We start from the raw sequence: 14,331 nt of genomic DNA on the forward strand, positions 1-14,331 counted from the left end.
TCCATTCAAATACTGCAGGCTGTATATGTGCTTATGAACTCCTTCTGCACAACAGCACGATCTCAACAACTGAAAAGCCTCATGCGTCTCCAAAGCTTGTAACCTGGCAGTTTAAGTACAACCTTAAAGACAAGACAATTCAGATCTTTGCTTGTCTGCAGAAGATCAGGCCTCTAACTTCCTCAATAGACACGCTATTGACAAATAAATATTAGGACAAGACAGGTTGTACCTCTTCCCTTCATGTTTTAAGAAAGCACTGAATCCTGCTCAGATCCTTATGGAAAAATTTAAGACATCTATTGCAAAGAGAGGACCTCAATCCTGAGAACAGAGGCATCTAATGGTATCTCTTAAGTAAGCAGGTGGGTTCTAGGACATCTCCCCAAACCTAGCGCCTCCAAGCAGCTCCTTCCCAGGAGTACCACAGTCACTGGATTTAAGGCAAGCATTTCCCTGCGCACTGCACGGAGGCCAGTTTCACACACAGCTCCCACAAACAGCAACAAGTATCCACAAATAAAACCTTTAATCATCTGCAAGAGCTCAAGTCCACACCATCATTGTTCCTGTGACTGTTCTCTAATATTAGCTTCAGAAGAAGTGAAAGGAATTGCCTCAATTTAAAAAAGAAAACCCAAGAGCTTTACAGCAGGTCATGACTGGTTTAAGATTTCTGGCTTACCATTCTGGCTTGATGTCTGTACATGTCCGGATGTAATTCTTTGTTGTAAGGACAAACTCATTGTAGAGCACCCATTCTGGTTTATGATCAAGAACAGTGGAGGGATGCAACTGCACCACCTGGTTGTCTTTCACTGTTAAGTAATGCCCCGTCCGTTCCAAATGTGCCACCTAGGGACAAAGACATTCTTCCATTACCATAGGCAATTTTTAAGTGAAGTGATTTCAAGCCGACTCTCAAGTGTTCTACACACAACATACTATCCCAACTTTCAAACCTCATCTAAAGTTGGCACATTACTTGACCACTTCAACCATTCAGGCTTTTTTATAGACACAATCAAGATGCCAGATGTTTCTGCTAACTGCCATGGTAAGTGTATACTCTAATACACAATTCAAGCAACATACAAAAATAGTTACCACCTAAAGAGAAGAATCATTAGAACGACAGCAAAGCAAAGAGAATATCAAAAGGGAGTATCTATTGGACAGGTTTGCACCATCCCACAAAGTCAACCACGGTCCACTACAGACACCTGCTTCAAACATTTGATCACAGCAGCTACCATGGGAATGGAAAGCCACAACACTGTACTTTCAAGTTCTTATTAGTGCAGTGTTTCAGCAGTAATTCTACTGATGCATATATTCTGCAAATCCTCTCGCAGTGGCCTGAAAAACGTCAGTCCAGTAGGAATGGGAAGTTTGGCATGTCAGAAGTAAGAGCAGCCTCGTTACAGCATGAGGTTCAGAGCTGAAAAATGTAGGTTCAGCAACACACTTCTGCTGTGACCTTGGTGAAAATCAATTAACCTCTTCTGACTAAGCTGCTTGCTCTATGAAAGGGAATAATGCCTCCCTCACTGAGATGCTCCGATACCTAGCTCATTAAGATTTGTGAGGAAGCAGACAGTTATCCTTAGAAGGATATCCTCTGTAAGAACAGTTAATCTAACAGAACAGGTAACTAGAATTAACCTTTTGATACTGGCAATTCAAGATGACCTCAGTACTTATTTCATTATATATACACACACACACAAATACCATAAAAACGATTAAGCAGGATGGACAATGGGTGAAAGATGTTGAAAGACATTTTTTATCAGGTCATGGTTACCTGCTTTCCTTTAATGTAGGCTGTGTACTTCCTTGTTTTCCTAATTCCTTGCTGCATCTCACCTTTTTCTAGTAGATTAAAATCCCAACTCTTCTAAAGCAATGGCTACCTCAAATTTTAAAGTCAGAGTATCTCCTCAGTAACACATTGAGTGTACTTCCCTTTTATATTTTATGCCATTAATATCCAGAACATGTTTTAGGAGCAGAACAAAGTATTTCGACGGTCTGCAAAGCTTTTCACCCAAGATCTTAGCAATAACGCTGTTACCTCACTTGAAGTCCACAGAGTCAACAGAGGCTCTTTTCCATGGAAATTAACAGCACTCTGTAACCATTTAGGCTTAATTTCATCCAGTTCAACCCAACATTTGCAAAATTAAGTAGCAGTATAGCTGCAAACCAGACTAGAAGAGACATTCATCTGCCACAGAACAATTCATTTATTTAGGTTTCATTCTAGAAAACAGCTCGCTGTTAAATTTAAACCAACGCAATTTACCTTTAGCACCTCAGTCTCACTCAGATGTATTAAGACAGTGAGGTCTTATTAACTAGTTTTCCCAAATACATATGATTACTATCATTATAAATGACATGGAAAAAAAAAGAGTTGTATTTCCTGTTTATTTTGTGTAATTCTGAACTAAGGAAAAAACATTCAGAACTAAGCATACTCAAAGAAAAAGAAACGCTGCGGAGAAGTGCAGTTGGCTCTTAATTTCAAGGGAAGAACAGCGACTGGAATAACTCCAATTAAGAAAAATATGTTTCCTTAGAACACAGATATGAGGGATAAGTCTCTATTAAGTGGTTACACACTATTGTGACTTATTTATATCCCGAGCTAACACTGCGCTACAGCACTTATCCTATTTAGATTCCATAAAGTGCTGTTGTGAGCACACGGATTGGTGAAGAGTTTCAGGCCCAGCAATGACAACAGCATCACGAAACACGCAGTGACGCTACAGCTGCGCCGCTGGCCATGACACTCCAGCGGTCAGCTACTGCATCCTCCTGCTCCCTCCTGGCCTGAGCTGTTCCTGCACAGCTGACTGAGTGCCAGCTCTGCCGCTTCTCCAAAGGGGGGAGTGGCTTGCCAGATCACGAAGCTACAAGAATTTAGGGCTCAGGCAAGCAGCAAGGTTGATGTAAGGGAATGAACAGGGACCCCATGGGAGGCAGCATATGCACCTACACTCCTCTGAACTCCAGTGCCTGTAAATGAAGCGATGGTTGGGCCAGATGTCCTCCAGAGGTCACTTCCAACCTCAACCAATCCTTTGGTGATGATTCTGTGATGTTTTTCAGAGCATACAAAGCATGAGCTTCCATAGAAGCTACAGCATTGTACAAACACACTCATTTTTCAATGAATAGTGGTAGTAAGCAAAACACACACCTGAACCCTGCAATCATCAAGAAGTCCATCATGTGTTAGTACAACACATTTGTGAATTATTCTACCTGAATGAGCAATGGGGCTGTAAGTGGAGAGAAAAACTATTAACACTATTGACTACTATGAGGAGCTACACAAACACAACTCTCAAAGGATCACAAAGAGCCAAGCCACCCAGGCTGCTCTGCAGACTAAAAAAGGCCACCTGCTGATCACTTAGAGACAATTACAAGGTTGTTATCAACATGACAAACCCTCATGGAAACAGTGGCCACCATAGGAAAACCTTTTAGTTCACGTTCTAACAGAGGTTTCAGGGATGTCACAATTTTATTAAGAATAGCACACCCTCCTCTGAAATTTTAAGCGTGCTCATGCTTATGTATTCTCCATCACGTCACTGAACCTAGAGAGCCCAACCAGGGGTCTTTAATCAAACACTGCCAATCCAAATGCATTCAAAAGGGCAAAAGCAGGAAGAGTATTGCCAGATCCAACTTTTTTTTAGATTTAAGGCTACAGATTTTGGCAGGCTGGTCTTGACAGCTTAGAGAAATTATTGTATCTTGTCTGTCTTTTTGAAATAAGAATGGTAGCATGCACCAAAGGAGCATGGTCAATTGCTTGGATTTCTGCCTGCAGCGTAAAGCTCAAATGAATACCATTAATTGCACTGGTGACCACCTTCATGTCATGGCTTTATTACCTTTCTATTGTTGTAGGAGCCTGATTACATAAAGACTTCAAAATATACACCATTTTACACACATAATAGCACCAAAGACAGAACAACAGTAAGAATGAGATCATAAGAGGAGTGCTGACATCTAAATTCCTGTATAGCACCACGTCACTGAAATTCATCCTAATGACCCTGATATATCCTGTGATTCCAAGCCATGTTTTCCAAAAAAGGTTCCATCCAGCCTTGATTTGAAGACACCACAGGACTTTGATCAATCTTTAAAATCTGACTTAAATTTCCAACTATATAGTCTTTTTCTGCCTTCAGTACTAGAGCAGAAATAAAACAACAAAAAGCTTAAGAAAACTCAAGCTCAAAAAATCACTACAATGAAGACAGCCCATCTTTAAGGTACTCTGGCATTTGCTTGCCTTTTCCAATTCAATTGTAACAATTTCCTTCACTTACTTCCTGTCGTATAATTTTTGCTTAGCCTTTTCCACACACTTATTTCAGCTACACGTGTGTTGACACTTTAGAAATTATAAGCTTAGTTTTCCTACTTGTGTTGAGTAAATAATCATCTACATCACTAGTTCGTGAGTTATTTTGCCAAATCACAGATGTGTTAGTTGTACGATATTCCAATCCCTCCCCTTTAAGGCAGGATATATCTAGCACTTAAGTACTGAGAAGATGACATTTCTGTGGCATACTTTAAGTGAGCAATTCTACAAATACCACTCCTGCTCTGTTTTATATATTTTACATATTCTGATACGTGACACAGAAATAGTTACTGAAAAAAGTCAATAAACATTTTTCATAACAAAAACTAGAAGAAACCAGGGATGTAAGAATTCTGTAAGACACTTAACTTGTTGTTAGCACCTATCCTTCCAAAAGTTTTTCTATATACAGAACTGTTGGTAATTTTAACTTATTTTACTGTTCCTTCTGCTTGTCTAAGGATTTACTGGAATTCAAGTTTGTATTTAAATATAAAGGGTAATGAGATGTGTCACCACCAGAAGTTCCACATTTATCAGTCACTGACACACACCTGAAGGCAAATTTACAGTACTCAACAACAATTACATAATTTGCACTATTTTAATAGTTAATACAGACCCTGACATCAACCAAACAGTTTTTACAGTAAGATTTGGTGACTCTCTTTAAGACACAGAGGCCATTACCAAAGTATAAAACAATGCAGGTAATGAGAACTACTTCAGAACAAGGGCTGCTACTGGTTTTAACACTCCATTTAAAGCTTAAGAAGTCTCAAGAAACAACTTCTGTCATGTGCTGCCCATAGACTATGATATTTACAGGGCATGCACACACTTTGCAAGTGCTCAGACTTGGCACTCTACTCACACTCTGTACTAAGAGGACAAAGAATAAAGTATGAATTTCCTTACAGGGCTTTCTGAACATGGGACCCCAAATGGCAGAGCCAGAATACCTGCTTAAAGAGAGTACAATGTGCACACAGGCTGCATTTTTAAGTACTTCAACTGCTGGTAAACAACATCTCTTTTAAGTATATATATTTTAAGTCTTCTACTGAAAGCTATTCAAAACAACCTGGAATTCATGAGAGAGTTCAGTCAAGGTCAAATAGGTAGCACACTATCATGGAGGTTAAACAGTCAAAGAAGAAAACAAAATAAAATGGACTCAAACAAATCAAAGGAGAAAAGAAACAGCTGAAATGGCTTCCACTCCAAATGCCTTCAATAGGTTTGCCATAGCTATTCCTTGATTCAGCCCCAAAAGACAATTTGGGTCAGAGGGCCATGGAAGCCAAGGAAACTTCTGGAAGGGATTCCATTTTCATCCATGTGAGCCTATATTTGTATGGTGAATAGAGTAGTATAGTCAGATCTTTACCTCCTGAGCAGTAGAGACTAAAGTGTCTTTGAAAAGATTTACAGTATTAAAGGTGTAGAGGGATTGTGTGCTAAGGCACCCCCAAGAAAGATGAAGAAAACAAGTGCTGAAAGCAAGGACTGAACACAGTGACTCCCATTAAAGTTTCTGTACTCCTGGATCTGCAAAAGCCAGCAAAGGGACTCTTTCTAGCCCCAGGGATAAACACTCAGCAGAAAAAAAAATCACAGCATTAGGGGACTATGACACCAAAACATTCCACCAAAAAACAAAGCAAACAAAAAAGTCAACACCAAACCAAAACACAAGAAACACCACCCAAAGAAAAGCCACAGCCTGCATTCTAGCTTGGAGACATGCTGAACATGAAATGCAAAGTGACCAGGCAGCAGCAGTGAAGACTGGCTTCCATACATCCTGGTTCAAGAGGCAAGTGAGTTACAGACAGCGTACATCTTGAGAGTACAGATCTGCTCCAATACTTGTGACATATATTTTTAAAGTGAAATATAAATATGGAAAAGTATCGCAAAGAAAATGCTCCCCTTCTACAAGGACTACATATAATTAGTATTTACATACAGCTACATTTCCCCTACTTGTATCAGACTACAAATAATTTTAAAACTACATTTCTGCAGTTAACTTGAAATGCTGTATGAAGTTCCTTCCCCAGTTATTGAGAAGTTGGTAGCCAATTCCTGATTAGTCATGCCAGAAACAGTATTTTGGTATGAGGAAGACTGCCTAAAGCTTCTCTACCAAGTAAGATTTGCCTAAAGAATGTACTACTGGAGCAAAAACCAAGTAATCCAACAAAGACTAAGAGGCAATAGAGTGAATCACATAATTTAATTAACATCCATAAAGTTTTGATAAATTCTAATAACCATCTTAACATTAAAAGCCACCTAAATACCAAGCTATGTTCCTCGCAAGGATGCATACATACCTGCATGAAATACCCAGTAACTAATGCCTTTCTTATGTTGATGTAATAGTCTCGGCTGGTAAAGTCTGTACTTCTACGAGGCAAATTAAATCTATCCATGATTCGTGACAGCTGTTGGCGTACATTGTCTGCAGACATCAGGGACCTGTAGTTAATGAAGTTGTCATAACACCACTGAACCGACTCATGATCTGCAACATTAAAACACATGAATCAAAAATTAGTATTTCATCCAATTAGAGCAACTAAGTAAAACAGCAACTGATCGATCAGTCACATGAACCAGAAAAAAAAGTATCCACAAGCTTTCATATATGACAAGAGTATTTAGTTTCTTAAGTCATTTTCTTGCATTATAGGTAACTTGCCCAAATTGTTTTCTAGTCAGGCAGCATGTGGTCAGGACAAAGTAGCTCCCTCACCACCACCACCCCCCCAACACAATATACAAACAATCACTGATGTTTGGCTGAAATATCCCCACCAGTAAAGGTAAAAAAAAAAATAAAAAATAAAAATAAAAATCACACCCTACAACTACAAAAATCATCTTCTCAATCGGCACTGTAAAATGTAACAGCTTCAGGAACACTGCACCATCTTTAACTGCAGCGGGCAATGGACACAAGAAGATTGTATACAATTACACTGCATTTGAGAAAACAAACCCTCCTTAAACCCAAGTGCATGTTTAACACCAAGAAACCCAATTCTCCCTACCAATTCTGTTGCTTTTGAAGTGACGCTCTTCTAAATTTTTTGTTACTTTACTAATCCAACAAAAACAGTGCTAACAAAACTTAAAGTATCTCCTGTACAGAGACTATTACTAACTTGCATTGAAAAGGTTTCACAATAAGAAATATGTTTAAGTTCTTTTTGTGCTTTATATTACAGAATATATTTAAAATTAAGTATGAATGCTTAAGTTCTTGTACACTAGCCAGCAGAATCACAGCTTAAGTACCACAGCATTTGTGCCATTTGAACGGTGCAAGTTAGATGATCTGTAACTGGTTTATACTGTTCTAGATATAAACAGTAGCAGCATTTCGTCTTCTGATCCTGAACCCCAGAAATCCTACTCAATTTCACAGTGAAACTGAACAGAAGATCATTCCCCAGATAATTCCATCCCTCAGGAACCTGAGCATGAAACCAGCGGCTTCCAGAAATACCTCCCCGCCAAAACACATTCAAAGGATATACTAGATCCTGTTCACTAAAAAGCTAATAAAAACAAGCAAAAGGTGCCTCCAACTCCCAGTTGTTTAGTATTAGTTTCTCAGCTGTTGTTTCAAACAATAGTGAGTACTTTTGTTTGACTTTTACTCTGAAAATAGATTTATTTAGGATTGCCACATAAAGTGGCAAATTATTTCAATGCAAAATTTCTAGATCAAAACTGCAGCAGAAAGGGACACCCAGTTGGGTTTCTTTTTACTCAGGATAAAAAGACTGTTGCTTTTCTGTTGTCTACACATAAACGCAAATGGAGCACCCAAGTTAACCTGGTTGGCAGTTAAGAGTAATCTTTTTCCTTACCACCAGGATACATCACTGTTAAAAAAGCATACCACTTATGTAGCCATTTTTCCTAGCTTCCCCTCTTCATTCCCATCTTTTTCAAGCTGCTAAAATATACTGCTGAGAAGGACCACATATTTTCCCTAAAATCCTTACACAAAAATGAGGAAAATGAAAAAAATTTATCATAGGGCTTTAAGATACTACTTGTTGATGCATCACCCATCTGCCCCATCATCCATCCCAAGGCCTTATTATAGAATTTCTTACTATATTAAAAAGGCTTTGGTTCTATTAGCATATTCTTCAATTGCACTGTATTTTCTGCTCTGCTCTCCCTGAAAATTAAGCAATTAAGCAGATTTTGGTATAATTAATGTCAGATAACAAACTTCCAATATTTCTTAATTATAGGCACATTTACTTCCTTCTGTCCAAGGTTACCAAGTGCTGATTTAGAAGCCTAGCTTGCCTCCACAGTCATCAGTTTATTACATGATTACCTTGGCTAGTTTTTTTGGGTTTGCTTCCATCCCAAAGACAAGCAGCACTTAACTTTTACATACTCAAAACGAAAAAGCATTTAAGACCACAACAGAATGGCTTGGAAAACAAGCCCACACCTCTCATCTGTCCCTGGAACCCAGAACAAAAGCTGGCAGCACAAACTATTTTGAATAATTTTGCCAAAGCAGGTGCACACTTACTTTGTTTGAAAGCATGGTAGACATTCAGCAACGTCAAATGATCTCCATCTATGTGGGCAAACCTCATCTTGGCTTCATCCGCTGCTTTCTTTGCTTCCGTGGGGCGAACAAAACACTGTGGGACTAAACAAGGTTGGTATGGGCCCAACACAAACGCCCATATCGATGAGTCACGCATTCACAGATAGAGGAACAAGGCCTAGCTAGGTCAGTTCACAGAGCATAGGGCAGGGCAGGATGGCCTCCAACTGCATCTTGGACTGTTTACTACCATGATTTGGTACATCAACACCTAACCACATCTGTAAGACAAGAGGGTTTCAAAGCTACAGAGTACCTGATTATTTAAATAGAACTATATGTAGGCATCAAAATCTCTAGTCTGAAGGCCATCAAGGTTGTCTATGTATACTGGAAAGCTAAACAGATCTTGGCTCAAGACCCAGTGCTGATAGCTCTACCAGGAGTTAGTAGCCCATGTAACAAAATGCTTTAATTGCAACTGCTTTCTCAGAAAGCCTCTAAGGACAGAGTGAAGAAGATAGTTCTAAAACTGTACTGCACTAGTACAGTCTAAACAAACATGAGATTTACCACAAGTCTGCTACCAGACAGAACACAGCAGTGAAGTCAAGCCCTCTTCCCCAGATGGTATTGTTATCAGCACTGGTATGCAGAAACATGTGAATGAATGCATTAATAAGTCTAAAGGTTGTGATGGTAGCGGTAGTGGTGGAAGGTTAAACTGTCCTCTGGCACTACTTGAAATAAAAACAAAACAAAACACCCCCGCAATGTGATGAGCTTTCTCCATCATTATATTCTTACGTAAGTGTGACTCAGTCTGACCTGAATCAAAAAAAACGTGTTTTAACATTCCCTTTCCAAATACAGACCACCAGAGGCCACAAATAGTATTGCAGGCAGCTTAATTCATGGCCTGTCATTCTTACAGGTTTGTAATATCGATACTAATATTCAAGATGTAACTATGAGACCCTCACTTTAGAGATCTACAGAAGAAAACAAAATCAGTTTGGTTTTAAAGTAGATGTAATTCTTAAGAGGTTAATTTCAGTTAAATTAAGATGTTAAACATCCTCTATCCTTTTCCAGCTGCTTGGGACTACACCAGTCTCCTCAGAACTACAGTCCACCAAATCTCCATGAAAACACCTTTTAGCACCTCATCTGGCGCTAACAGATGAGGATCTTTTTGTGGGTAGTTAGTTTTACTTTATTCTTAAATTCCCATTAAAAGCCCCCAAACACTACATTTCAGAAATATGCTAAGCTGAATACTGGATGGAACCTGAGGAAAACAAACACTGAATCACATGGTAACAAATCAAGACTAACACACTAAATAAAATGGAAATGCAGGTGGAAAATAAGCACCTTATATTTTGGGCCCTGCACTTGAAAGCAGAGAAAATATGAAGCGTATTTTAATTTCAAACTCAGACTAATAAAAGGAAATGCAAAATTATTCTGGCTTAACTCAGTGCTTTGAGTAACTAATAGCACTTTCTACTCCACAGCACCACACCACAACTCTCACAAAACAAAGTATGACCATTTAATCTGCCCATTTATTCAATCTATCCTCTGCTCTCTTCTGGTACCTAGTTTTTCCATACAGTCCAAACTATTAATACATGGATTGCTATTAGAGCCTGACAATCTTTATGGGGACTTAAGACACCATAAAATGCAGTTACGTCAATGGTTTAAAAAAGACAAAAAAAAAATAAGTGCGTTTTGGTTGTTGAGGGTTTTTTTGTTTTAAGAGCAGAGCTAGATTACAACCCATACATACCCACCTTCAACCCTTCAAATCCTCCACACACACCCCTCCCCCCCGCCCCAAAATCAAAAAGGCCTTATTTATCATAGAATGGGAAGGGACCTTAAAGATCATCTCGGTCCAGCCCCTTCCACTAGACCAGGTTGCTCAAAGCCCCATCCAACCTGACCTTGAACACTGCCAGGGATGGGGCAGCCACAGCTTCTCTGGGCAACTTGTGCCAGTGCCTCTGCACCCCCACAGTAAAGAATTTTTTTCCTTCTATCTCATCTATGACATTTATTGTGCCTTAACCAAAACAAAAAAAAAAGTATCATGGCCTGGGAAAAGGTAAATAGAAAAAGGACTAAGACAAATCAGTTTAAGATCACAGACAGAAATACTAGACTCACTGTTCTGTAGTGGCGGGGAAGAGGGAAAGGGAAGACAAAGACAGGCACCAACCTACCACCACCTCCGCAATTAAGCCTACCATTTAATTAAATAATTACAATGATTCTGCCCTGCCCATCTGCTCTGAGTCTGAACAATCATAACTCTGCAACAAACATTTTAGCTTGTGCTTAAAAACTTTCACATTCACATAGTGTAAGGCTAAACTGAAGCAACAGATTTTACATTTAGCCAAAACATATTTTTTAATCTACTCAACCAAGTTAAACATGTAAGCAGCACACCTGCACTGTGCAGAGCCTGCAAAAATTGCACACCCAAAAGGCGAAAGAGTAATTGTAAGAAATCCCCATTTTCATAACAGGCTAAATATTGCTGCTTGTCCTATGACAGCTAACTGTAAAATGAAGTTCAGTTTTACATAACTGGGAAATGAAATACCCTGCTTGCTTGATAACATTTCTCTCTCATCAAGCTCTCAAGCAGCAGCAAAGTACAGCTGTGCACATAAATTAATTCTTATAAATATACATCCTCCCCAAAGTTTTTCTTCCCTATAAAATTAATAACTGTTCTTTAGCTTTACCACTTAATGACTGAAAAAGTGTATCATAATTTCATGTACAACCTTATGGTTTAATATAAATTACACTGTAATAGTTTTGGAAATACTGGGATTTATCAAAGTGCAGAAGAATGCACAATGCAAAAATAGATTTCACCACCTTAAAAACAGTGGTTGAGCTGACATTCCTGGTCCTGACTATGAGCCTGAAGAGAAATCTCTGTTCCACTAGCCTGATTTCCACCCCCCATCAACTTATATATGCATATATACATTTTTACCTGAAGTTGAGAGCAACCTGTTTGACCATTTTATGTATGTTGATTTAACATTACCATTCATTAGCTTCAAGGTCTCTATGTAAGCCCATAATGGTTGATTAAAACACCTGTATGTTTTTAAAAGACATTTCTAATTTTATTAGAAATATATGTGTATTATTTATGGTTTTGACGTGGCAAACTCAAATTTTCCCTAAACTGAAGATTTATGTTTTGTTTAGTATCTCTTTCTCTGCTATTACCTGACAACATGGCAGTAATAGATAGGACCTCATTAGAACAGTTGTAGTCACAACTTGCAATAACCATTTTAGCCAGTTGTGGGTCCAGTGGAAATTCAGCCATCATGGATCCCAACTCAGTCAAGTCTCCATCATCATTTAAAGCAGCCAGATAATTCAAAAGCTCTAAGGCTCTCATCAGAGTTTCAGGAGCTGAAAGAAAAAAATATTCAGGTAGGCACATTAATCAAACTGCTCTGAATACCTGCGTAAGTAAAAAGTGAGGAAGCATGGACTATTATAAGCCATCTTATTTTTCATTTTCCATTCAACTGACTTGCAAACACAAAATTGGTAGCAAATTGAGTTATATATATCCAGACATGGGTGGGTGGGTGCCACTTGTTTAGAAGAGCTCTTAACTGGATCAAAAGGTTTGAATATTTGAAGATTACTGCTTTTCAAAAATTCAGACAGCAGTGGAATTGTAAAATATTCATTATCACAGTAATATCACACCCTCCCGCCACGTACTGATGCACTTTCCCTTGTTCCATACAAAATAGATGGATACAGTCCTAAAATCTTATCCATGTCCATTTTAGATACCTATAGTCCTTCACAAATCTAAGCCTGCATTCCTCAGTGAGTGTATATCACGCCCACAAAAAAAAAAAAAACAGAAGGAAAACCAAAATGCTTTCCTGCTAAGATACCATCCATGCTGCACAGCATAAAGGATTTAACTGTTCCATACAGCTATTTAAAAGTGTACAGATTATAAATAATATTTTTATTTTAGGGGGAAAAGCAACCAACTTTAATGTACTTAAATAGGGCTGATCTACATTTTTAATTAGCAAAATAACCCAGGTAAAGAATGTATGAACATTTAACACTATTAAAAGGGAGACACACATTAACTTCATAGTTTGAGTAAAAACATGTATTCAGCTTTAAAAATACTAGCCAATTTTATTTACATACAATTGTTAACTGATGCACAATTAGAATGTGTAATCAAGGTTATAATCAAAAAACCTCATCAAATTATAGATTTTCTAATGCCCATAATTTTGTCTTATCCTCTGCAGGTAAGGGATATTCAGTAGATTACTCCCTTCCATTTAAAACCATTATGCAGAAAGAAACATAAGCTGGTTTTGAAACACACATCACTACTTTAGGATAAACAAAAGACATTCCTTGCAGATTAAAAAGTGAAAAAACCCACCAAAATACGTTATATGACGTTGTTAAATATTCACCAAAGTAAGGATTTCACAAGTTAAACAGTTACAGTAGGCAAGATAGAACAGAAACAGATACCTGGAGGATCCATAAAATCAAAGTGCACCAAATCATCTATGCCAAGCTTCTTAAGCTGCAGTACTACAGATCCTAAGTTAGACCTCAAAATTTCAGGGTATGTGTTGTCCTGTGATAGGGAGAGGAAAAGAAAGAAGATTCAGAACACTTGTTATTTTAAACTACAAAAGCATTCACACTCTGATTTAGTTTGGTAGCAAGGCACTCGGCTACCTGTAATGATTAGGAGTTATATATGCATTCTTACCTGCATTTCAGTTTTGTAAGCCTTCTCTGTATACAGCCTGAAGCACTTGCCTGGCCTAGTACGACCAGCACGGCCAGCTCGCTGCTGAGCAGAAGCTTTACTAATTGCAGTCACCAAGAGAGACTCCACTCTGATCCGAGGATTGTACACCTGTTTGAAAGTGGAATCAGAACAGGAAAGAAGGGTGAAGAATGAACACTGCTCACAGATGAGACAACTATCTAAAAAACATTAAGTGCTTTAAACTTATTTTCAAACAGCTTCTGACTAGGAAATCACAAGCTGTATGCATCTGAAAGGAGAAATAAAAATTGGCTACAAGAGCCTCTGGATCAGTGACAAAGAGCTTCAAACACAACTGCCTCAAGAACAGCATTTACTTTTTGTTCATTTCTTAACAACTCCTGCCAGCCTTTTTGCCCTCCTTACATGTGTGTATTTTTAGATAAGATTTTTTGTGGCAGAAGGAATGCATCCGATTTGTTCTGAAGAATGCTAAACACACTC

General features: G+C 38.4%; 1 protein-coding gene across 1 annotated transcript in view; it reads right to left on the reverse strand.

Annotated features, from left to right (window-relative positions):
* DHX15 (DEAH-box helicase 15) overlaps positions 1-14,331 on the reverse strand; it is a 47,822-nt gene that overhangs the window by 1,058 nt on the left and 32,433 nt on the right. The window contains exons 8-13 of the mRNA XM_062636499.1: positions 13,825-13,974; positions 13,578-13,686; positions 12,270-12,461; positions 8,982-9,104; positions 6,748-6,938; positions 686-855 (exon numbers count right to left, since the gene is read on the reverse strand). Of these exons, the coding sequence (XP_062492483.1) occupies positions 686-855; positions 6,748-6,938; positions 8,982-9,104; positions 12,270-12,461; positions 13,578-13,686; positions 13,825-13,974 (935 nt within the window). The remainder of the gene's footprint in view (positions 1-685; positions 856-6,747; positions 6,939-8,981; positions 9,105-12,269; positions 12,462-13,577; positions 13,687-13,824; positions 13,975-14,331) is intronic.

Source organism: Pezoporus occidentalis, unplaced genomic scaffold (assembly GCF_034315485.1).
Source record: "Pezoporus occidentalis ecotype Australia unplaced genomic scaffold, CSIRO_AGI_Poc_V1 ctg48, whole genome shotgun sequence".
NCBI lineage: Eukaryota > Metazoa > Chordata > Aves > Psittaciformes > Psittacidae > Pezoporus > Pezoporus occidentalis.